Below are 25,722 nucleotides of genomic sequence, written 5' to 3' on the forward strand. Positions count from 1 at the left end.
GACCTCTCTGGGGAGCTCGTTCCACAACCGGGGTGCCACAGTGGAGAAAGCCCTCCTCCTAGCAAAAGCAGCAGTAGCCCAGTGCTGTATAGGCAGCCCCCAAATGGAAGCATGCTCTCTGTCGCTTTTCCTATGATGTCAAAAGTCCTAGACACCACACATCCACTTTAAAAAGTCCAAACCTACTTTTCATTTACAAAATCACCTTCCATTCAAGGAGAAAAATGGTTTCATTTTAACAGTTCATGCACAGGAAATGCATATTGACCACTCCCAGTATAAGGCCTGAAACAGTTGTCTTCCGCCAGTGGGCTGCGACCCACTTTTGGATCGCAGCAAAGCTGGTGCTACCATGTTGGGCAATAGTGAAAGTGGGTCTTATGTTGTAGGTTGGGAGTCTGAGATGGGTCTCGGGTCTGGACCAGTTGAAGACTACTGGCCTAAAACATCTTGTTTTGGGGTAGTCATCTTTTTGTTGACTCTTGTGTGAAGCTTGAATATAACTCTTTTGCATCAGTGCTGTCAAATTCCAAGTCCTGGGAATTTTTTCTCATTCTATGTAGATCTCTAAATGTCATGGAACATGACTCTAAGAAACAACAGGCAGGCAAGGAAAATGCACAGGGATGTTGTAGCATGACATGCTGTGTGTGTGCGCGCATTAGATTCACATACCAGTGTACAGTTCAAAATTTTCCTTTAAAGAAGCCCTATATGGAATCGCACTGAACTGCCAGATCAGAGTGGCCTCTGTGGAGTCGTCTGCTCTCCTGCTGTTGCTTGAAGAGAGACAAATAAACTTTTATATAGTTAGGCCAGGTGTCATGCGTATTTTGCTTTCTTTTCAGCTCCGAAGGAGAAGAGAACAAAGCTTCCTGCTGATAATGGTAAATTGATGCCTGAAACATTCGTTTCTTCATTTTTGAGCACTGCCTTTATTTCTAGACTTCTTGTGTGTGTGAAGCCAGAAGCTGTAATTCCTGCTCAGTTATAGATTCCTTGAGAAATCTTAAGGGCATTGCTGTTACTGGTCTGTAAAATAAGAATGTTAATACACCTTACATTAATCATGTGATAATCAGTGAAATAAGAATTACAAAGCACTTGGCACACTAAAGCTGGGGACAGACTTTTTTTTCTTCAGAGAGCAGTAGGCAGTTTGAAAGAGCTATTACTGCTCGCGTTGTTTCAAACAGCTGTAAAACTGACCAGAGGCAACAGTTTGACAACACAAAAAAAGTGTGTGTACACCATGAGAAACTATGCCTCTCTTAAACAACTTTCAACATGGCTGCATTCAGACAACATGATAGTCAACGGTGGGGGTAATAATCAACTCAACAGTTGTTTATCTAGGTTGTACTTCCCACACAACATAATAATCAACCATGATGTGGATTAGGATCAGCGTTGAGTTAACTATTAGTCCACATTAAGTTGACTCACTCATCTCCTACTCTCCCCTTTCAGTCCTCCCGCTAGTATCCCATCAGCCATTGCTGCCAAAAATTATCCTGACAGCTGAAATAGAGCTGCAGCCATCTCTTTGACTGCTCTTGCCTTGCGACTCTGTGGCTGATGAAATAACCATCAGTGGTTGAGGAAATAACTAACGGTACCCTCCACACAGCACGATAACCAATGGTGGTTCAAATAGCCAGCTCTGTACAGCATTGGTTATTTGCGTTGGTTATTTCAATTAAATAACCAACCATTGGTTAAAATCTCCCTCCACACAACGCAATAATCCATGGTGGGTTAAATAACCAACTGTCTACTATTTAAACCACCATTGGTTATTGTGTTGTCTGAATCCACTCCTTGTCTGTCTGCATCCTAAAGTTGTATTTACAGCAGTGCTCCTTGTTATAAATCCAATCTCCTGCTAGCATAATGGGACACTTTCCCTTCACACCACCCGAAAATCTGCTCTCGAGGGGTTTCCCAGTTCTCTGGAGCAGATTTTGAGGGTGTATGGGGCTTCAGTGGGGGAGAAGGGATCCCTCCCTCCCTGATTGAAGCAGTTCTGTCAGCAGAATTACAACTTTGAATCCAACCCCTTGTCTTATTTCTTTTGTGTCTCATTGTTCCAACTCCTCTGTTGCTTTTTATGCATTTGCAGACCAATAGAAAACAGAGAACAAGTCTCAGGATATAAGAAAATAATGTTATATTCTTCAAAGTAGTACATTTTAAGTGGCTTTGCTCTAGCCCTTACAGCTAAACAACCCAATCTGCAGCTTTAAGTCACATGTGCTTTTTTCACTCTATAAATGCTCCAGTATTCATAGTTCAGTATCTTGTGCCGTGGAAAATACAATTTATTTATTTATTTATTACATTTTTATACCGCCCAATAGCCGAAGCTCTCTGGGAGGTTCACAAAAATTAAAACCATAATAAAACAACCAACAGGTTAAAAACACAAATACAAAATACAGTATAAAAAGCACAACCAGGATAAAACCATACAGCAAAATTGATATTTAATTGAAATTAAAATACAGAGTTAGAACAGTAAAATTTAAATTTAAGTTAAAATTAAGTGTTAAAATACTGAGAGAATAAAAAGGTCTTCAGCTGGTAACGAAAAGAGTACAGTGTAGGTGCCAGACGGACCTCTCCCTCCAGATAGCACAAACAGTCAGGCTGAAACTGCCAACCTTGGAACGTGGTTGTATGAGTGCCATGGATATATACTGGATGTTGCATGGAGCCTCCGTATCTCTTGCCATGTTGTTGTTGTTGTTGTTGTTGTTGTTGTTGTTGTTGTTGTTATTATTATTATTATTATTATTATTATTATTTATATAGCACCATCAATGTACATGTTGTGGCGGGCTTCTATTCTATTCCTATATACACTATATATATTTTCAATGCTTTGAAGGCTGAGCACTCCACCACTGTGTTCCTAAAATACAGCATTTCCCTAGCCCATCCTTCCCCAACTTAGGGCCCTCCAGATGTTTTTCACTTCAACTCCCATTAGCCCCAGCCAGCATGGCCATTGGTCAGGAATGCTGGGAGTTGTAGTCCAAAACATCTGGAGAGCATCAGGTTGGGAAAAGCTGCTCTAACCTAAAAACAAATTGGAGTTGACTTTTGGCATTCCGCTGCTAAATATTTTGCAGTGGTACGTCAGTAGGCAAATCCATTGCATGGCAGTAGTTGCAGGTGCCTGACTCTCCATGGTCTGGAATTCCCAGTGTGAACAAGCCGTCAGCACCCTTATGTTTGGCATGTTTAATGAAGAGCAGTTGTGGTGACTTGATCTCTGTTGAAAATAGTCTTTAAAACAGGGGTGTTGAACCTCAGGTCAGTGGGCCAGATACAGCCCAGCTGGGGTCCCATTCCGGCTCTCCAGGATTCTCCATATGGCCACGCTCCCTTCCACTGTCCCCACCCACTAGACTCGACTGCCAACCTGGCTTTTACATGTTTTCTTCCTTCCATCCTAAAAGGTTGAAATGCCTCTGCTACAGCTTAGTTGTAAGCTAAAACATGGTGGTAGTTTTGGTATTTTTCCTCCCCATCTCTTTTGTTACCTTCAGCTACTGAAATGTGCCCCCCTCCCCAGGGCTTAAACATCCCTACTTTAAAACAATTTCATGCTAATGGACATTCCCAGAGGAGTGGAACTGAAGTACAAGCCTTCTAATGGCACTTCCATAGAGGCGAGCTGTGTGTTCCCAGACTAGTAGTTAGAACAGTAAACACAATGGAACAGGTGGAGTGTCCCTGGAAAAGGCACATCCTGGGCTGCACAGCTAGTCCTGAAAGAATTCCATGTCCCTGTGCAATCCACCGTTCTGCCACAGTGGTGGATTGCATTTTCTCCAAAACCACTACTCCTAAGATTGAGATCTAACAGGCAAGCGTATGCCCATCTCCTAACTAACTCTCATTGTTGCTGTTTAGATATCTATGCTGTCCTGTCTCAAGACCTCAGCTGTTTAGACATTTTGTGCGACATGGAGGTATTAACCACTTGTGGTCTCTATAAACATTTTGTTTGGCATATACTCCCATCTGAGCTCTCCCACCCCTCACAGCCAAATCAAGGCTGAAGCCATTTATTCTGGAGTAATCCTATGGGAGTATTCTGGATAAAGTGGTTTGAAGTTTGAAATGGAATGATCTCTTATTGTGCGTTGTTTGTTGTTGTTGCTTTTAAGTTTAAAGAAGACTTCTTAAAGCTGTTTCAGGAATCACTGCGCACCCTCTCCAGCGTTGGACCACCAACTATCCTAGCGTATAGACCAGAGTCATCAAGAGAAGACATTCATATAGAGGTGATGTCTCTTTCCATTCAGTGGCTGTGCATGTATTATATCCAGGGAGGTGTCAGCATAAAATAATTGATGGGGAGACATGCATTTTATTTCACAGAACCCAGCAATCTTTGAGCTTTCTCTTATTATTTAACTTCATGGTTTGTTCAATCACAGCTTCTAGAAGCTGTGGGTATATTGTTAGGGTCAGTGCAGTTTCCTATGTAAATAAACGTACACTGATTTCTCTACGTCAAGCTTCCCCTATCTGATGCCTTTCAGCTGTGTTGGACTACAACCTCCAACATCCCCACCCAGCAGGATGACTACATGGGCTGCGGATAATAACAGTTGTAGTCCAACACATCTGGAGGGCTCCTGGTTGGGGAAGCGTGGTCTAGATGGTTGAGTTTCCATGGGCTGGCTGATCTTCCACCTATTGTAGGACTGACTGATGATGCTGAAGCTCAATAAAAGATACCACTCACCAACACTTTTGCAGGCTTTTTGCTTTTTAAAAAGTATTTCTTTTCATAAGGATATAAGAAGAGCTATGCTGGATCAGACCAAGGGCCCATCTAGTCCAGCACTCTGTTCACACAATGGCCAACCAGCTGCTGACCAGGACACGGGTGCAACTGACACTGGAGGTGGCACATAGCCATCAGGACTAGTAGCCATTGAGAGCCTTCTCCAGGAATAAAAATCAGAGCATGCAGAAGGCTCATATCATGGCCCTAAATCCTGTTTGCTCACCGTTGTTTTAATCTGCCAATCTGGCATAATACTGTCACTTGAGGTGCCTTTCATTGCTTTACCATTATTGAAGTCCTTTAGATGGGGGAAAATTGTGTTTCCTTACGGTGGCTCTGCTTCCTGCATCTCTTCCGCTTCTGCAACGAGCTGTAATTACGCGAGGAAGAGAGCAGGGACCATGTGGCTTGTACAGCCCTAATGCAGTTGAATGGGACAGCGCCCTCTGGTGGGCATTTTATAGCTTAACTTTGCCAGCACACAGCAGGAAAACCCGACAAATAATTATTTATCCCAGAAGAGCTGGGTTTTCTGGGGTTTTATTTTTAGCGCTAGAATGGGAAAATGGAGCAGGAGATGCACAGGAGGCTGATGGCGGCGTCAGAATGACCCGTGAACATCTGTGAGTGGCCAGTAATGAGCATGCTATAAAACTCTCATTTAAAGAAGCTCATTAACTTTGAGGAGGCTCCAAACCAATTTGATCAAGGAATAAATAAATAAACAAATAGGGGAACTTTGATTTATTTAAATGAGTTCAGAACTTCAGGCCAGGGGTCCAAATTCAGCCCTCCTGGGGTCCCAACGTGGCCACTGGAGTTCCCAGATGACCACAGTCCCTTTCCATCACCCACCCACCAGACCACCAGTCATGAAATAGAATCATGCAGCTCTACCCACTGCAGAGCTTAGCCTTGCAGATCAACGTCTATGTTATCTGGGGGTGAGTGAAGGCAAACCCTTTATGATATTGCCTTTCCAAAACTTCACCACTTTAGAATGCATGAACTGTATTATCACAAGTATTTTTGATTGTAAAATCAGGAGCATTCTGCAGGCTAATGAGTAGCCTAAGCGGTCTAGAAGAATGCCTCACCTAAAAATGAAATGGGGTGAGAGACATGGGAGTTCCAGTTATTTGGTATCGAGAGGCAAACTTACTCCAGGAACATATGGGGGGCAGGGGGAAGCCTCTCTCTTTGCCTGTGTTGTTACTTATCAAGCTTTCCTGAAGCCAGATGGCTCTAAGATCCCTAATGAAACAACAAATTGGATCATTTACAGTTATCTGTAATCCCTTTAGAAAGTAAAATGAAAACGAGACTCTTCAAGCTGTCACTGATGTTAACCAAGACTGTCTGGGTTTAGTAGGGGATACCAGCAAAGGAGCAACGGGCAGAAGTTCAAATGGTCTTGGCACACAGCTGTTTAACACCATCTGTTCCAGTGAAAATGTGGAACTATGTGTGAAACAAACAAAAGGCATGCATCCCCACCGCTCCTGCCTTGAGCATTATTTGCTCCTGGATAGCACGGCCTTCATTCATGTTTTCATTCTTTAGTCTGAACATGTGGACAATTCTGACTTGTGGGATGGAGAAGGACAGATCTTTTTATAAGCTTTCTTTAAACACTCCTTAAAAGCTTTAGGGCATGGGCTTGGCCACAGAAGGAAGACCAGGTTAGGTGAAAAGTTAATCATCCTCAGACTTGAAATTAAAAGGTACAGGTTTATTTAAAGGAGCATAACGGGTTGTCTTCGCAGGCTTTTTCCTGTGGCTTGGGTGCGTTGTGAGGTTCTTTGCGGCACATGACGTGTCATGGCTAGCACGCACCCAACCAGCTGCTTCCGCCTGGAGAAGTCGCAGTACCGTAGAAGTTCAAAGCAGCTGACAGCTCTGATAAAAACAGTATGACATAACATTGATTGCAAATGTAAAAATGAAGTGGAATAAAAACAAATAGGATTAGAACATAAAAAGAACCATGCTGGATCAGACCAAAGGTCTATCTAGACCAGGATTAGTGGCCAAACAGATGCCTGTGGGACGCCCACAAGCAGGATGTGCAATAGCCAGTGGTGCCCCTAGGTAATTTTAGAACCTGGTTGTATGTGGCAGAGAGGAGATTTACATGTAGATTACTTCGGTTATGAAGCACACAGCAGCTCACATTTCTATTTCCTCTCTCCAACCGCCCTTCCATCCTTTACAATTGCTTCTACATGCCTGATATGTTAGGGCAACAAAATGTTTTGCCAGCCCTGATTTGTTAAAAATAACAGTAACAACAACAACAACAAAACCTTCTCTGTGCACAGGCAATTTTGCATTTTAAACTCAGATAATAGCAACATCATGACTACAGGAATAAAATGGAGTTTGCTTCTACTGCCCTGATGCCCTCATTGCCTGCTGCTCTCTGTTTGGTCATGGGGTGGGGTGTTCTGGGGGGGGGCAGGAACTTTGACCTCAGAGTCCATCCCTAGCTGCACCACTGGTAAAAGCACCCTCCCGCTGATGCTCCCCTCTGGTACACAGAGGCATACTGCCCCTAATACTGGAGGTGATACACAGCCCATGACTGATAGGCCCATCTTCCTTCCCCATCCCCTTTTCCTTGTCTCATGTCTTTTTCAGATTGTAAGCCTAAGTCTTCTTTGCTGATTTATTGTAAGCTGCTCCAGGAGCCTTTTGGGGAGGGCAGGGGTGGGAGCTGAGGAGCGGGATAAGAAAATACAAATAAATAAATACCATTAAAATAGTAAAAAGATTAAAAGGTATGAAAAGAAGCATTAAAGCTCAGCTAAAAACTTTTCTTTTTCCTAAAGCTTTTAAAACTTGATTTTGTTCTGACTTTATACTGTTAGTTTTACCCTACCCAGTGCCTGTTTACCCTACCCTGTGCCTGTTTGCATTCTCTTCCCCTCCTTATTGTTTTATTAGGATTTCATTAGAATGTAAGCCTATGCAGCAGGGTCTTGCTATTTACTGTTCTACTCTGTATAGCACCATGTACATTGATGGTGCTATATAAATAAATAAAATAAATAAATAATAATAATACTTTCTTATAAATCAATAAAAAAGGTGGCCTTTTATACTGTCCACTTCCTTCCCCCCCCCCCCAAATCCTATCAAAGGGCTGAGACACATTTCAGTGTGTTTAAGGGTGTCAAGAAAACTTTTAGGCCACCGCTTAACCTCAGATCATCTTCAGAGATTCTTCTCTGGGTGCCTGAGGAAGAGCCTTCTCTGTAGTGACCCCCCATCTGTGGAATGTTCTACACAGGAGATTTGTTTGGCGTCTTCACTGTATACGTTCAGACGTCAGGTTAAGAACTTCCTCCTCCATCAGGCATTTAATGTTTAATCTTTTGCTCTGGTTATTATGTTTACCGCTGGCTCTTTAATATTTTTAGGGCTCAATCCTATCGATGTTCAGACAGTAAAAAGTCCTACAACTCTCAGCATGCTCAATCAGCATGGCTGGTGTAAGAATGCTGGGAATTATAGGAATTTTTTTCTGTCTAAATGTGCATAGGATTGCACATTTGATGTTTTGATATTTCGATTGTTGTATTTATTGTTTTAGTGGTTGCTCTGGGTTTGTTTTTTGAAAATTGTAGATCACCCAAGTAGTATCTTGTCTGTTGGGTGGTATATAAATTAAATTAATCAATAAATACCTACATTTCAGTCCTAAAAGATTGCATGGCAAAGGGAGCAATTCTTTGCTTCCCAGGCACCATGGGATAATAATAATAATAATAATAATAATAATAATAATAATAATAATAATAATAATTGTTACTGCCTCTCCCGCTGGATCGAGGAGGGTACAACACAATTAAAAACACCATAAAATATATACAACTAATTCAAACGTTTAAAACCAGTGCATCATTAAAAGCAGCACACCATTAAAAAAGGCATCTTAAAATTCAACTGGGTAGGCCTGCTGGAAGAGATCAATCTTTATGGCTTTCTTACATTCTGGAAGACTGTTAAGTTGACGAATCTCTCCCGGCAAGCCATTCCACAAACTGAGAGCGGCAGAAGAAAAGGTCCTCTGGGTAATAGTTGTCAGCCTTGTTTTTGTTGGCTGGAGTAAATTCTTCCCAGAGGACCTGAGTGTGCGGAGCGGATTGTATGTTGACGTTTCTGGACTAGACACAAAGGTAGAGCGCATTGCAAGAGTCGAGCCTCGAAGTTACCAGCACGTGCACTACCAATGATGTGGGGGGCACTTCCTCCTCTAGCAGATGGTGGACATGTCCACCTTCAGGGGTCTCCGCAGGGCAGCAGTAGAAAGCCTCGCCAGTGTTGTTGTCCCACCAGCAGGGGGAGCCAGAGAATGGAAAGGAGTACGGAGAGAACCCAGGATGTTAAGAGGAAGACACTTTCTGCATGATGGATATCACTAATAGCTTCCAAATGTTGTCCCCTTCCTTTCCTGCAGTTTGAAAAATACTACCCAAGCAATTGTGAGTTCTGTGGCAGCCCATTGAGGATCTTTCCTTCATTTGAAAGTCTAGAACAAATAGCTGAATATGGATATGTAAGTAATGAGAAAGTACCCCTGATGGTTTCTCTACAAAGCCAAGGACCACCTCGCCACCAGGTAATCGCTGGGCCTTGCCTTCCAGCTTTTCTGTTGCCAGCAATGCAGAGACCTTCACGAGTTCATTGTCAATGAAAAAAAGCTCTACGTGAAGACTGACATTGAGTTGATCAACATTTCCCCGCATAAGGCCCACGGAACTGAGGCCGAGAGACAACAAGCCAAGGAAAGAGCTCGCCAGAGGTACAGCAGACTGGTTGACATAGACCAGCTTGCTTAATCGTTTTCAGGAACAAATGTGTACCTTTGGGGGGCAAGCTAGCATTTAGAAATATGCAATTTAAACATCCATCGGCAAAAAGAACAAGAACCACCAATTGCTATTCAAATAAGAACACCAGCAAGGGAAGATCAGCTTGGCCCAAAGTCCATTGAAGTGCCTGCCTATAGCTCACCCCCTTGTTCTGGCCTTGAAAAACTGGCTTCCCAGTTTCTTCTTTGTCTCCTCCACTCCCCTTCCCTGGCATGCCCATGTCATTTTATTTGCAAGCCTAATGGCAAGGGGCCCCCCTCCCTCTCTCTCTCTCCCTCTCTCTCTTTCTCTCTCATTGATATAAGAATGCAGTAAATAAAGACATTGAAAATGTTTTGTAATGCAACAAGCAGGAAAGGTGAAGGGAAATTAAAAAATAATTACATTATTATTATTATTATTATTATTATTATTATTATTATTATTTATTGTATTTATATACCGCCTCATAGCCGAAGATAAAACATTTAAAAACAATATACAAAAATTAAAAACCACAAAGACATGCATAATTCACATACATTTAAAACCACTATTTCAACTTTAGAAACGGTGAGCCAAAAAAAACAGACCAAGGCTCATTACATATTGCTAAATGCCTGGGAGAAGAGACAAGTCTTGACCTGGCACTGAAGAGGACAATGTCGGCGCCAGGCAGGCCTTGTCATGGAGATTGTTCCACAGTTGGGGGGCCACCACAGAGTAGACACCTGGAGGAGGTCCTTAGATGTTGTTCCATTGGCTTTGATCCTAAGATAATGTAAGCGAGTTCATGGATGTTTCCCATCCCCTCCTCCCCATGGAGTCACTTGAACACGTGGAAAAGCCTCTCTGGAAAGCCTGGGGGGGGGGCAGGTTCACCCTGTACAATGTAGGATGGATGGGGAGTGGGGGAGGCTGCTAGGAGAAGGTGGAATTGCCCAGACTTGGCTTTGGGTCGTAAGATCTAAGTTTAAGGATTTTTATGGAAGTAAAGTTCCTCATACCTCCTTCCCCCATGCCACATAGTTTAGGAGCCCCTTAACCTTCTGGAGAAGTGTGGGTGTGGGTGTGCGCTGGGTGTGTGGGTGTGTGTCGGAGATGGCTGCAGCAGGAAGGAGAGCTAGGGAAACTCTTTTTCCATCAAATTCCTTAATTTAGCAATTCTGGCCCAGATTCACTGGGCTTAACAAGATGTTACAAGCACACACATGGAGCCAAACTCAGATGGCCATGCTGTTTCTAGAGAAAAAAAGACATTACTGAAAGAAGAGGGGGATGATTTGAAGCAGTGGAGAAATTAGCAGTTGCCTAGGGTGTCCCTCCAAAGAGTTTCATCTGAAACTCAGCTGAGGTAGTGAAGAAATGGGAGATTCATGCCACCTATGTTTTGATTTTGCAGGCAACAAGAGAGACAAATGGCCAAACAGATTGCCTTCATAAAAACAGAGGAAGAAAGAGAAATCGTTCCAGTACATTCCCCTGAATGTGAGTTGGATAATTCTGCAGTTACAATGGACAGTACTTCTGTTAGTGTGTACAACAGTAAGAATGGTTCGTATGTAATAGATATTCAGAATGGCCACATTCACTCTTATAGTAGAATTGTGCCTCGTCACATCTGTCTCCACCCAAATTCGGATTTGCCATTATGGTGTCATGGATGTAGGTGTGTAACAAAGCGTGGGAAATATGAGTACTCTGACATGGAGAGTGGTCTTAAACAGTCCCTTGTGTTGGGCTTCTATCCAATTTCTCACAACCTGGATATAGCTGTTCTTTCACTCTCGTGTGACAGGGAAGATGTAGACATGCTCCCAGTAAAGAGACAATGAGGTTCAGTTAGGTAGCTAGCTCTATGTTAGGGGAGAAGTTTGATCTGCACTGTATACCCCAATAGCTTTTAGCTGTGTGATCAATAGCCATTTAAGAGAAGGATGCCTGTTCCTACACATTTAAGGCTGCTTCTGTATAAGAATAGAAGAAGAGCATGCTGGAACAGACAAAAAGTCCATATAGTCCAGCATTCTGTTCACACAATGGCCAACAGGATGCCAATGAGAAACCCACTGGTAGGACATGAATGTAACAGCACCCTCCAACCCATGTTCCCCAGCAACTGGTGCACACAGGCTTACTGCCTCAGTTACTGGAGGTAGAACATAGCCATCAGGGTTAGTAGCCATTGATACTCTTCTCCTGGAATTTACTCAACCTCCTTTGAAAGCCATCCAAATTGTTGGCCATCACCACATCTCGTGGTACCGAATTCCATAGTTTAGCTATGTGCTGTGTGAAGTAGTACTTCCTTTTATCTGTCCTTAATCTCCCACTATTCAACTTCATGGGATGACCCTGGGTTCTACTATTATGAGAGGGAGAAATGATGTCTCCCTATCCCCTTTCTATACACCATGCATAATTTTGCACGCCTCTGTCATGTCTCCCCCTTACTCTCCTTTTTTCTAAGCCATCAGGACTAGTAGCCATTGATAGCCTTATCCTCCATCCTACCTATTCAGCTAATTTTCCTTCATTTTGCAGTTCTCTCTCAATGCAGTATTCTTCAAATCCCACAAATATTTGAACTCTCTGTCTTGGTGCATTAAGGGGGGAAAGATCCGAATACCACTATATGGTAATACCATTATTAGGTATTTGGTTTCTACTAAGTGAGGACATAATAGAGGGTTATGAAATTATGTTACTAGTGTGGAGAAAGTGGAATATATATATAGTTCTACCACTTCCGTAACACTAGAACTCAGGATCTATTGTTCCTGAAATTGATTTGGCAGTAGGTTTAGGGTGTGTGTGTGTGTGTGTGTGTGTGTGTGTGTGTGTGTGTGTGTGTGTGTGTGTATATATATATATATATATATATATATATATATAGTTTGTATACCACCCCATAGCTGAAGCTCTCTGGGCAGTTTACAAAAGTAGTTATAAATGTTTGCCCCTTCTCTTTACGATTATCCATTGCTAGAAGATGGCTAGCCACCTTAGATGGCTTTAAAAGAGAATGAGAGAAATTCATAGAGCAGAGGTCTATCAACAACTATGATAGCACCATATTCAATATCCCACAATTCCAATTGCTGTAGGATAGAGTGGAAGAGAGTCATGACCTGCAAGCCAAATTCCTAGAAGGATCTGGCTTAGTACTGTGGGAAGCTTTACCAACCCTCCTCTATAAGAGGAGTGGTTTGCTTTTTAATTTTATTTTTATTTTTTTCTGGTTCATACATATAATAGGTTCTTAATATAAACTTAGCTTCTAATTTTTAACTCAGCTTTTATCAGATTACGTCGCTCCTGTATTTTGCTATAATCCAGCTATTAGTTTTTAACTTAGTTATTGTAGTTTTTAATTTTATATTGGGAGCCACTCTGAGAATTTGTATGGAAGAGCAGGAGCAATAAACAAGGTCTGAATCTAATCGTGTCATTCTGGTAGAACAACGCTGTCAAATTCTGTACTTTGATTCTGCTTGCACAAGCCGTGTCGTAAGCATGTCCACAACCCATTACTAGGTGTTTGCTTGCACTTGCAACCGCTAGCTGAATATGCTGTGACTAGAGGAACAGTGTTAGTTCTTGCACTTTTTCTGCTATAGAGTTACATTGGATGCAATTCTATTTCACATTAGCCTTTAAAAATCTGACCTAGGTGAATTTGGCTTGTTATTCTTAAATAGATCGATTTATTTAATAACTCTATACTGTTTTATATTCCTTAGACAATAAACAACTTACAACAATTTCCTTCTCTCTGTCGGAAGAGAGAACTTCTTTAGCAGGCTGGGCAAGAATTCCTCTCCAGTTAGATGAAGAAGTGCCACTAGGTCAAGACATTACTTACAGCATCTCTTGCTGTGATTTCACCATTGCCGGTGGAAAGGTAAGCACCTCAACACTTCCTGTACTGGAACCACACTCTTGGATCTTATGCTTCCAGGAAGAAACCATTTCCTGTAGACTTGGGCTTCTACATAGTCCATGAACATGAACAACCAGAGAAGGAGATGCCTCCATGACAGTGTAGCAGTGAAGTCCCCTCCGCAGGAAGGAACTTTCTGCATTTAATCTCGGGAAAATCACATGGCAGAGTCCTATTGAAGCTTTACTACATTAGACTGCAGGGAGGGGATGCATTTTTTAATCTTGTTCCATGTATAGCATTGCACTTTTGCAGATGTGCTCATTTCATGTTTGTGGGGAAGCAGGGGTGGGGGGTGGCTTATCTGTGAGGAAACACTTTTAAAAAAATGATCCTCCGAACTTGTAATTTGAAGTAATACAATCCAGGATGGACTCTACCACTTGGTTTTCCATTACTGCCAGCCCTGTGTCAAGTTCTCCCCTCCACAACATATAGTAAAACTTACCTGTGTCCTGATATCCCTGCACTGTCCCTGCTCTTCATAATTGATGGGAGGGGGCATAGAAACGCACAATGTGATGACATGAGTCAGTTTTATTGTACATTATAGACAATAATGTACAATAAAAATAATGTGGTGTTTATCCTCGTAGGAGATAAAGATGGGTTGCCATTTTTGGCTGTAGCTCCATATTTATTATAATGTGTCCCTTTGTTTTAGCCACACAAAACTGGAAATGGTGAGAGTAAAGGCAAGGATAGCTCCCTGTTCCCTATACCAACAAAGGTACGCCGGTCAGCATGTGTGTAATAGGCCACTGTTCCCATCTTAATGAAGAATGACAGCCTCAGAAAGCCTTATTCCTGACGCAAAGTTACAAATACTTCAGAAGAGTGGACTGTTTATCTCATGCCTGGTGTATACTGTAAACATTTGAAGCTGGCACAGTAAACTTAGGTGTGATTTCTGAATGAATGGCACAATAGCCATAATGGCACAACAGCCAGTGTGGTGTAGTGGCTAGAGTGTCGGATTGGGAGTTGGGAGATCCAGGTTCTAGTCCCCACTCGGCCGTGGAAACCCACTGGGTGACTTTGGGCCAGTCACAGACTCTCAGCCCAACCCACCTCACAGGGTTGTTGTTGTGAGGATAAAGTGGAGAGGAGGATTATGTATGCTGCCTTGGGTTTCTTGGAGGAAAAAAGGCAGAATATAAATGCAATAATTAATACATACATACATACATACATACATAAATCCAAAGCCAGTGCATCTGCATGGTGTATCATTCTTTTATCTTTTATTGTTCACTGCTATGAAATCTGTTTAGATGTGTAGTGGTATGTAAACGCTGTAAATAAATAAATGTGCCTTGGGGCTTCAGCATCGCCCTGTGAATTGGAGGCTCATGTTATTCATATAATTAGGAACATAGGAAGATGCCTTAGACTGAGTCAGACCATGTATCTAAGCCCTGTATTGTTGATACTGACTGGCAGCAGCGGCTCTCCAGGATTTCAGGTAAGAGTTTTACCTGCCTTACCTGAAGATGCCGGGGATCAAACCTGTGACCTTCTGCATGCAAAGCAGGTGCTGTACCATACAACTACAGCCCCAGCCTTCCGAGAGGCCTTCTGGAGCAGCCTAAAATGTAGCACAATGAGTAATTTAATTTGTAAGAATTTGTAGGATTGAAAATTAACATGTGAAAATAAATAAAATTTGATGACTAAAAACCATAAGATTTCTCAGGTACTGAGAAAGAAAAAATATTGCTGGGATAGTGGTGCAATATAGTTCATTGGCCTAACAGGTAGTTCCAGATTTAGTCCCTGGGATCTCCAGTTAAAAGGGCCAGGTAGCAGGCGACGGGAAACACCTTTCTTTGCCTGACCCTAGACTTTAGCGGGGTGGTTGCATCTGCTCCAGGTTTCAGTCAGAACTCTAAAGGAGCTATCCAAGGTGGTTCATCTTGGATAGCTCCTTTAGAGTTCTGACGGAAACCCGGAGCAGATTTACCACCCCACTGACATTGGAGCCACCAGCCTCCACTACTCTGGAGAGCTGCTGCCGGTCAGAGCAGACAATACTGGTCTACATGAACAAACAATCTGGCCTGTTTTAAGGTACCATCTCAAGTACCTGTAATATTTAGAAGTCATGTACATGTTGGCTCGCTAAACAAAGAGGAAGTATATTCCAACCCTGAACTAGATAGTAATAAAACAATTGTGATAGGCAAACTGAAGACAAAATAATATTATACTTTTTTTAAAAAAAATCTACGCAGATTATAAACATAAATTAAAAGACATTTTTATATTCACAGATGGAGACACTGCAGTGTTCTATATTATTTATAGTTGTGAGGAAATTGGATGTGAAGTGTGTGTGTATATACTGTATAAGCCCTTTTATCTTCTCATATACCTTTTTACATACTAAACCATTTTTATGTACTAGACCATTGACGAAGACTTTAGGTCGAAATGTATTTAGATTTACTTCTGGTATTGTTGGGTATTACAGAACAGTATTGTATTTTCCTCTATTGTCTTTGAATGTGTGTTTAATATGTGTTTTTAGCCTGCACAGATAAAATAATATCAGATATTTCTGTGTATATATATATATATGTATTAGCTTCACCAGTTTTGCCTAACCCATTTTTTTATCACTTCATGTTGGCTCTCTGCCCTTGATAGGGCTGGTTATGGCTTTGGGGGCTGTTGTTCAGCTGCTGGCAGAATGGTAGTTTGAATGTTTGTCTATATAATGTTCCACCTGGCCACAGCAGAGCAAGAGGCAGGACAGCAGGGCTCACCCCATTGGCTTGGCTGGACCGATTTCCCCTTGGCTCCTTCCCTTCCAGAACTGTCATCTATTAACAACCACTTAGCTGCAGGATTGCAGAATTGGAAGGGAAGAGGCATGACTAGAAACTCATCAACTCCCAGAGGGGGAAAAATCGAAGGGGAAACTCGACCATACCTTTGCATACCTATGTGATGAAGGGCAGGTTTTTTTTGTTGCCAGCCTTCGTGTAGTGAGTTTGCATTTTGAATACCGATTCTCACAACACCCCCCCCCAAAAAAAACAATTTTAATGTGTGTTATTTTTCTTTCATATGCAGTTAGTGAAAAACCAGTTCTTACAACAGTACTATAAAAACGGTGTGAAGTTTCTTACCATGTTTCCAGACGGTACTGCGCAAATATTGTATCCTTTGGTGGTATATCTTGTTCGGCTGCAGTGTACCAGGTGCAAAGGGCTACAGTGACATAGTTAGTGCCAAGATAGCCAAAACATCTTTACGATGACAGGTGAACCTAGTCCCCTAGTCATGGATCTATTCCATGACACCCCTCGGAGCATATTATTGTGCTTTATAATGACTTCTATTGTTTTATTTACTTTATTTATAATCCACCTTTCTATAAAATTATAATCAAATCAAGCTACAACAATTAAAACAACTACCATTAAAACAGAACTTGTTACTGTTTCTCACAGGGTTTAAAAATTGTAGGTGGGGTCCCTTACTCGGCTTCGTCCTTTTTCTTCTGCTGCCCCTTACGCCTGGAACGCTCTTCCAGAACACTTGAGAACTACCAACTCAATCACAGCTTTTAAAACTCAGCTAAAAACTTTTCTGTTCCCTATAGCTTTTAAATATTGAGTTTGTTCTGACTCTATACTGTTTAGCTTCACCCTACCCAGTGCCTGTTTACACTTCCCTGTGCCTGTTTGCATTCTCTTTCCCTCCTTATTGTTTACTACAACTTTATTAGATTGTAAGCCTGTGCGGCAGGGTCTTGCTATTTACTGTGTAATCTGTACAGCACCATGTACATTGATGGTGCTATATAAATAAATAAATAAATAAATAAATAATAATAATAATAATAATAATAATAATAAAGAATGCCCCTTGCCTCACATACACACACCCAAAGAATGAATTCTTTGAAACCATCCATACGACCTATAATGTGACAACATTCCTTTGTATTTTAAATTTGTAATTTTGCATTGCTGCTGTTTTTATCTTGGTTGTGCTTTTTATACTGTATTTTACATTATGGTTTTATACTGTTTTGTTTTGAATTGTCTTAAATTTGTAAACCGCCCAGAGAGCTTCGGCTATTGGGCGGTATAGAAATGCAATAAATAAAATAAATAAGTGAGTAATGGGGTCATAGGCAGGGCCAGGCAAAGCTGGTAGTAGGCCCGGGCCAGATGGGAAATGTAGGCACCATTTCAAACTGCTCATTAAGTATTTTTTAATCAATTCTAAATACATATGAACTAGAACGATTTATAAAAAATGGTAATGGCAAGCACTTTTATTCAAGATGTATATAAGACATCGCTTCTTCACATTCAGAAATGCTTTACGTGCTTTTCTTTGAGCAAATTCATCATCAACAACAACAAAATCAAGCAACTTTGCCCAGGGGGACTTGTAAGCCCCCACAAAATTGTAGGCCCATGCCAACTGGCCCCATTCCCCCCCCCCTGCCCAGCCCTGGTCATAGGAACCTTATCTGTATACAGCTATCCATCTGGAAACCTGGCCATCATTGTTGTAAAAAAGAAGCAAGCAGGCTACATCTGTATCGTTCAAGAAGACAAGCCTGAGAATGCTGAAATCCAAGCTGTGTTCGAGTCCTGTGGTAAAGGGACTTGCTATCATTCAAATGGAATTGTATGGTAAGTTCATTTAAATTAGAGCGGTGGGTGGGTGGGATTGCTCTACGTTTAGTATGTGCTCTTATGTTTTCTATTTAATACAAAGAGAGGGTGGGATTTGCTACTGCTTCAAAAACACATGCACTCCTATTAAATGCTCCTCCCTTCCCCTTGGATCTGGCACTATTTAGGTGTGATGAGGTTTGCAGATCAGGGCCAGGGCGATAGTTCATGGATCTCCCCCCGCCCCTCTCGATTTGGAGCTCTTCTCAAGTTATTATTTTCCACATTTAGGATAAATATTACAATTCAAGGAGGACATTATTCGGATGAAGCTGGCAACAAAGTGAAAACGTGGATCTGGCCGAACAACTTGCAGAAACGCAACCCCAGTAGTGTATTGTTTAAACCTGTCTTTCTAGCCTTGAACCTGAATGTCGGCGTCAGAATACTTGGGCAAGACAAAATAGCCATTTCTTTTCTTGCAATGGGAAAACAAGCAAAAATCAACGTAGGAACAAAAGTAAAGGTACTTTATTTTAGAGGAACTAGGTTGCGTGTGTGGATGAGTTTACATGTTCTAACACATGGTTGAGCAAGAGATGGTGGAATTGTTTTATGGGTGATAGAAAGCCTTGGGGTGAGGGTGGGGAGGAAATAGAACAGCTTGCTTCAAACTATTTGGAAATGAAGTTAAATTTGCCAAAGACCAACACAAAACTGATCTGGTTTGCACAAGAGGATGTATCTAGTTCAACATCACTTGATCAGATAATCTAGGGGATGTCCAAAATGTTTAAATAATCAAAAATGCTATTGCTTTGACTAGTTGTTGGGTTTTTGTTTTACTGAACATCCATACACAAAAAGGAACCAAGTTATAAATCCAAAAAGTTTTTTTAAAAAAATTACATAAAATTTGAAGTAAGAATTCTGGCTAATTGAGACAAATTATGTGGTTTTATTTAAAACTTCCACATTAAAAGTATCTAAATGTTAAATCAGGTCAGCCATGAAGTAAAAAAGTTGCTCTATGACACTTCTTAGAAATTGCTCCATTTTTATTATTTTTTTCTGTCGAGGGCCACGTTTCCCCCACAGGTAATCTGCTAGGGGGCTGTATGTCACAAGCATGCAGAGCTGAAGGTGGCAGTGGGTGGATCACCCCTTTTATCTGTCTTCCTCTTCCTTCTTGCCCAGAGGGCTATCAGAGAAGGAACTGGCAAATAACTCTTGTTAGTGGTCTGAACTGTTTGCATGCAGAGGGCTTCTGAAATTAGGCTGAGGGCCGCAGGTTCTCCGCTCATTTAGACGGTTGCCCATAATTGTAATGTGATTGGGCCTCCCCAGCTTATATTGACATCAACTCTACAATTTGAAGACTTGCCTTGGCAAATAGTATCATACATTAACGTTCATACAGTGTAATCCTATACATATTTATGGAGAAATAAGCCCCATTGAGTTCAACGGACTTACTCCTAGGTAAGTGTGCATAGGATTGCATTTTAAAATGTTTTTGATTTGATTCATACGGAGGCATTTGAAGAGAACAGGAACTACAGCCTTTCCTAATGGATAGGAGTGCAGGAAATAGAAATTATCAGACTAAAAAAAATTACCTCCACAGAGGGTTTACAGAGCCTTGCTCCTCTCAAGGTTTCACCAAGGGTGGTGTGGATATGCAAACAGAGAAGTTTCTGAAATAGTCATATGACCTGAATTGGCTTTATGTCTCTTGCTATTTCTGCAGTGTTAATGAGGGTGAATAAAAATAGTGTTGTTTTTAAGCAACTTACTTAAATTGGTTTATTAATATCACTCTTTTTAAATAGCCTGGTTTAAAATTAAGTCTGAATTTAATACAAATATAGTAAATCTGCCACTTACCATCTCCTAAAAGTTAACTCTTTGAGGGTGAGTAGGAGGGATAAGGCAGGGGTGATATCAAAACTGCACATGCACTTTAGCAAGAGGCAAGTGAAACACAAGCTCACCTTTTTTGTGTGCTGTGAATGTTGTGTGTGAGTGAGAATGTGTGTGAGTTTGTAGGTGGAGCTAATGCTAGGTGTGGTTCCACCCACTTTAGGTTGAGGTCCCGCCCACTGCTGGCATGGGCCCCTCAACTTCGTTATCCAGGGCCAATGCAGATCTCGGGCTGAAAAAGGCTCCCCACCCCTTGCCCTAGTTAATAAATGGGATCTGGGTAGCAGAGAACTGACATGTTTCGGCAGCTGTATCAACCAGTTAATATTTACTTCTGTTTAGGAAATATCTGAAGTACCAATAAGGAACTTGATTTCAATCCAACAATGAAAACCAGTCTTTTCCCTTGGCGATCTAAATTACTGATTTAATTTCCCTTCATTTCTCTCGATTTAAATCAATACCCACCCTGGTTATACAAGCCATTGAATTTCTGCCGGCTAGAAGTGCAGTCTGACTTGTGCACTTTGCTAATTTCCTGCATTTTGTTTCCTTAAAGCCACTTGCTGATCATCATCCATGGCCAAAGCACGTGTCCCAAGATGACCTCCTGCTGTTTGCAAGCCGAATAAAGATTCTCCGCATCTTTGCTAAACTGCATGGATGTTTAGACTTTCCTACTAACGACTGGTGGACTAAACTTCAGCTCCCTTCATATCTTTTGAAACGGGCTGTGAAGTTAATATACCTTTGTAAAGAATGTGAAATAAGCTCTGTCCTGGACAAATTAATCACAGAAATAGTCAATTCACCAGCCTGATCATCATCATGTTGTATAAAGATAATTTCATTGTTTTAAGGAGTATTTAGTAATATGTGGGATTCTATGTGTACAGAAAAGCAGATTTAAAGATATATTTAATAACGATTTAATTTATGCTTTGCACAACATATGGTAAAACATGTGGTACTTTCTTGAGTTATCCAGATTAGGTAGCTTCAGCCAAGGGGGAAAAAAGTGGCGGTGAGGGTGGGGGGAGAAATTATGAAACTAACTTTAGACAGGAGGTTAAACTATATGACATTTTGGTATCATATGAATCAGCTGTTACTAGTAAGGTACTGAGTCCAGATTTGGGGTAGGAAGTTGATCTTAGACAGTGTTATAAACCGTTGGTTTAGATTAATTAATCTTTAATTTCTCTACATTTTTACTTTAGCTCCAACCTTAAATGACCACCTGTAATAGTCCTATCAGTATGGGTGAGTTCTGTGTTATATTTACTCAAATATCTGTGGCATGTCAGTGTGGTGTAGTGGTTAGAGTGTTGGGCTGGGACTTGGGAGATCCAGGTTCTAGTCCCGATTCGGCCATGGAAGCTCACTGGGTGACTTTGGGCCAGTCACAGACTCTCAGCCCAATCTACCTCACAGGGTTGTTGTTATGAGGATAAAATGGAGAGGAGGAGGATTATGTATGCCGCTGTGGGTTCTTTGAAGGAAAAAAGATGGGAAATAAATAAATAAAGTCGACTTCATAGATACACTTAAGGCCAACAATTGAAGTGTGGTAAGATACTACACACCAATTTCTGAACAGGTAGCCTAAAAGACACGTGAAGTGTGTCAATTAGCTTACTCATCCTCTAAATTTCTCCTCTCCATATTATGAAACATGGAGGTCAGGATTGGGACACCAGAAGCCACTGGAAGCAATAGATGTGCAGGTCAAAGTATGCCCTCAGAGCAGCAGGAGAGGGGTTAAACGAAACAATTTGTTTGAACATTGTAATAGAGCAAAGAGAATGGCATAAGAAAGTAAAGTTAAAGGATGAATCTGGGCTTTTATTTCATTTTGTTTCATGCTTGGGTCAAATTAACTGCACCAAAATTAATACTTGATCAAATTAACTGGCATATTTCCCCATCTCTTCCCTTTTATCCTGTTATCTGGGCAATATGTGGAACCTGATACATTGGTAGAAGGAACATAAATCTTACAAGGACAATGCAGTAACAATACACAAAGTATGTACAAACATCTGTTTTAGGGTACAGTCCTAGGCACTTGCTTGGTAATAAGCCCGGTTTAATTTAATGGGCCTCACACCTGAGTAAACATGCATAGGATTGCACCTTTAAAGAAGTCTAGATATGTGTGAGGTCACTGTTTTATTGAACAGCAAAGTTGTCCTTCTTTAATTGAAGCCACCATCTTTGCCTTGTATGACTTATTTATTTAAATCTTCAATGTGGACTCCAAAGGAAGTTAACAATATAAAGCCAAACAAGAAAATGTCAATTAAATCATGCTTTTTTAAAAAAAAGAAAAGAAAAAAAGATAGAAGTGGCAAACAAAGCAGAACATAGCAAAGAAAACAAAAATCAAGAACATATTCAGTTATAGCTAACCAAAATCATCCTCTGCCATAGTAGTGCTTTAGCTGACTATCTAGAACCAAGCAGTGAGGGAGACCAAAAAAATTCATGTGAACTTGAATGTAAGCTTGGCTGCCAAACATGTCCTTGTCTTGTGTGGGAATGACACATCATCATAACCTAAGTGAATAGGCATGTTCATAATATTACCATACAGCACATTTCCCAGATACTCAAATATCTTTTAAGGGAAGCTAGTATTCAGTACGGCCATACTGCTGCTGGGTGGTGGAGGCTGAGAGAATATTAGCTTGCCAGAATGCAAGAACAGTAAGTTTAGGACAGAGCTGAGATCTGACCCAGCGATTTTCCTCCTCAGTCTGATGTTTGAGTTAACTACCACAAAGAGTTAACAGTGGCCAGAAGCTTGCTGTTATCCCACAGACTGAGCTACTGCACAGAAGGGAAAATAAATGGCACTGCACTACCCCAGCTCTGTATTAGTATCTTTGAAAATGAATGTTCTTTTTAATAACTGTAATGGCTTGATCATTCCTACTTCATGGAAAGTCACCCAAGGCATACAGTTTGCAACTGGAATTACTCTCACAAAAGAATATACTATACTTTTGTTGGAACCAGTTTTGAAAGGAGGTAGGCATGTGAGCATCACAAAGTGCTTACTCAGGAACCACTCAGTGCACCCAAGTTTGATAGTTACCTTCAACATCCCTCCCTTTAGGAGGATATATAACATAACTGGATATTATAACATAACTGGTTCAGGTGTTTGCTGAAGAACAAGGCGATTCTATCAGAGGAGCTGAAAATAGGTTTTAGCCCTTTGTATTCAGAATATGTGCAGGAAAGCATCCTGCTTTGATTCCTGCTGTTCAACAGGGCTTCCAGAAATAACACGGGATGGAGAAGTATATAGCAGTTTATTGTATTTCCAGTTTTAAAGCGTTCTGGCTGTAAAGTATATTCATCACTATTTACCTATTATTTAACCCACCTTTGGTGATCACATGGTTGACTGCCCAGTAAAGCAGGAGACAGAACAGGCAAATCAAAACTTGGTTCACAAAATTTGATTACAGATTGTGACTTTTTCTACATCACCTCTTTACTGAACATCAGTGCACAATAAAATATCCACCTGTTTTAGATCAAGAAATTGTTCTGCAACTTGAAGAGCCGTTGAAGGGAGGAGAGTTAAAGGCTTGATCACCAGATGAATTTTGCCTTGTGGGTCCTCCAGAGGTTAAGCCACTTTGGGTTCTGATGTTGAAATGGGTGACTGCCAGATCAAGAGATCTGTTTGGCTTTATTTCTCCTTTCCCCTTACACTTCATCAGCCTAGCAAACTGGGTTCTTATATCCTTGCTGTACAGTGAATAGATAAAAGGATTGATCAGAGAATTGGTTTCTCCTAGAAGGAATAATAAATCCCTTAGCAGTGGGCTCGGATTGCACGACTGGCAGGTAGCTTTCACAATGGCAGTCACATAATAAGGGCCCCAGAAGCAGATGAAGCAGATGATCACGATCAGGACTGTCCTCAGAGCTTTGAAGTGACGGAGTTGTGCAGTAGGAGTAACTACACGTAGGCAGGCATGCTGGATCTGCTTGTGTTGCAGGTAGGCAATCCTCCCCACTGAAATATGTAAACAGATCAAGGTCAGCAAGGCAGGGATGAAGATGCCAAAGCAGATTATGTACAGGTAGTCATTCTTGACAGCAGACAGAAACCCACAGTTATCCGTGAAATTGCTCTGTTGCAGTTGTGAGGAGATAAGTGGCATGTATCCCACCAAAAACGAAATAGTCCACAGGACAACAAGAGAGAAGATTATTGGTTTCTTGCTCATGAGAGTGGGGTAACGAAGGGGCATCTTGACTGTCAAATATCTGTCCAGAGAAACCAAGAGCAAGGTGAGAATGGAGCCAATGCAAGGAGTGATGCTCATGCAGATCCGCAAGAGACAAAGAAGCAGGTTTGTGTCAAACAGTGCTTCCGTTGCATCGTCCACTGTCTCCCCGATGCACATCACGCCAACCATCAAATCAGCAGCTGCCAAATTAAGGATGAAGACATAGTTTCTGCTCTGTCTTTTCTTCTTCAGCTGACAGATTACTATGATCACCAGCAGGTTGGCAGTTGGGATGAAGACACTCAAGAAGGCATGTAGCACTGCACACAAAATAGTTCGCATCTTCTTTAGGAAACCTTGATGAGGACATTGGGCTTAATGCACGTTGTATACAAAATAGCTATATGGAATCCGCAAGAGGCAACATCGAACTAGAAGTAAACACACATTTCAGCTAACAAGTTGCTGATGACATAGCAGCTGAATTGCTGAAGTCTTGGATAGCAAATCAAGACCTGGTGGCTAGAATTCTTGGTTCTACTGTCAGATTAATCTCTTCAGATTGATGGAAAGTGTCTATGAAAGTATTGGCAACATCTTTCCAGCTACCAACTTTTCTCTTTTTTCCGTCGGTGAATACCGTTTTTTCCCTCCTTACCTGGCAGAAATGTGTCTAAAAATGCACGGAGGACTGAAGTCCTGTCGTCTGAAGGCTTCAGGCAAAACAAACTCTTTAGTTGGGTTGGGAAGCAGAAAACAGCAAAGGAGGCAGGCTTGTTTGATCAATTCCTGAAATTGGCTTTGACGCAAAAAGATAAGGACTCTGGCAAACAGAGTAGACATATATTCTAACCCCCGCCCCATTAGGCATCTAAAATGTCTCCATGCAATCACGCAGGGAAATGATGCAGTGTGTTGAGGCTATTAACATCTAGAGCATGTCACTGCAGTCACTGGTTATTTGACAGAGGGAGGAAAACAGGTTTTAATTACAAGAGAGATGTAGAAAAAAGTAAACAGAAAAGTTCACCAGAGCCCAAGATTTAGAAGACTGGTTGGTTTTGAAGGACTTGTTAAACAAAAGAGGACAGGATGGGGGGCTAGCATTTTCTATACTTTATGCTATTTAATGAGATTGCAATGGGATATCTAAACTTCTTTGAAAATCAGTAATTACCTATTTTCTTTTCAGAGCAGGGCAGCTGCATTAAATGGGACACTGTTGTTACTGATATTTTGTTATTTCTTTGTTACATTTATATACCGCCCCACAGCCGAAGCTCTCTGAATACAACAGTTA

General features: G+C 41.3%; 2 protein-coding genes across 2 annotated transcripts in view; one reads left to right on the forward strand and one right to left on the reverse strand.

The window, feature by feature from the left end:
* Nucleotides 1-20,989, forward strand: part of ERICH6 (glutamate rich 6) — a 35,351-nt gene extending 14,362 nt beyond the window's left edge. The window contains exons 8-17 of the mRNA XM_063131973.1: nt 3,922-3,980; nt 4,179-4,295; nt 9,270-9,368; nt 9,457-9,614; nt 11,066-11,151; nt 13,407-13,567; nt 16,685-16,770; nt 18,109-18,264; nt 18,538-18,772; nt 20,729-20,989. Of these exons, the coding sequence (XP_062988043.1) occupies nt 3,922-3,980; nt 4,179-4,295; nt 9,270-9,368; nt 9,457-9,614; nt 11,066-11,151; nt 13,407-13,567; nt 16,685-16,770; nt 18,109-18,264; nt 18,538-18,772; nt 20,729-20,989 (1,418 nt within the window). The remainder of the gene's footprint in view (nt 1-3,921; nt 3,981-4,178; nt 4,296-9,269; nt 9,369-9,456; nt 9,615-11,065; nt 11,152-13,406; nt 13,568-16,684; nt 16,771-18,108; nt 18,265-18,537; nt 18,773-20,728) is intronic.
* Nucleotides 20,990-23,717: 2,728 nt separating this feature from the next.
* LOC134402501 (glucose-dependent insulinotropic receptor-like) lies at nt 23,718-24,764 on the reverse strand. Its single transcript, XM_063131974.1, has one exon. The coding sequence runs from the start codon at nt 24,762-24,764 to the stop codon at nt 23,718-23,720; it is 1,047 nt and encodes a 348-aa protein (XP_062988044.1).
* Between the last annotated feature and the right edge of the window lie 958 nt (nt 24,765-25,722).

Source organism: Elgaria multicarinata, chromosome 8, assembly GCF_023053635.1.
Source record: "Elgaria multicarinata webbii isolate HBS135686 ecotype San Diego chromosome 8, rElgMul1.1.pri, whole genome shotgun sequence".
Classification (NCBI taxonomy): domain Eukaryota; kingdom Metazoa; phylum Chordata; class Lepidosauria; order Squamata; family Anguidae; genus Elgaria; species Elgaria multicarinata.

Bases quoted from the DNA above. Each gene is read 5' to 3' on its own strand.
- LOC134402501 (XM_063131974.1), bottom strand. From the start codon at position 24,764: ATGCGAACTATTTTGTGTGCAGTGCTACATGCCTTCTTGAGTGTCTTC.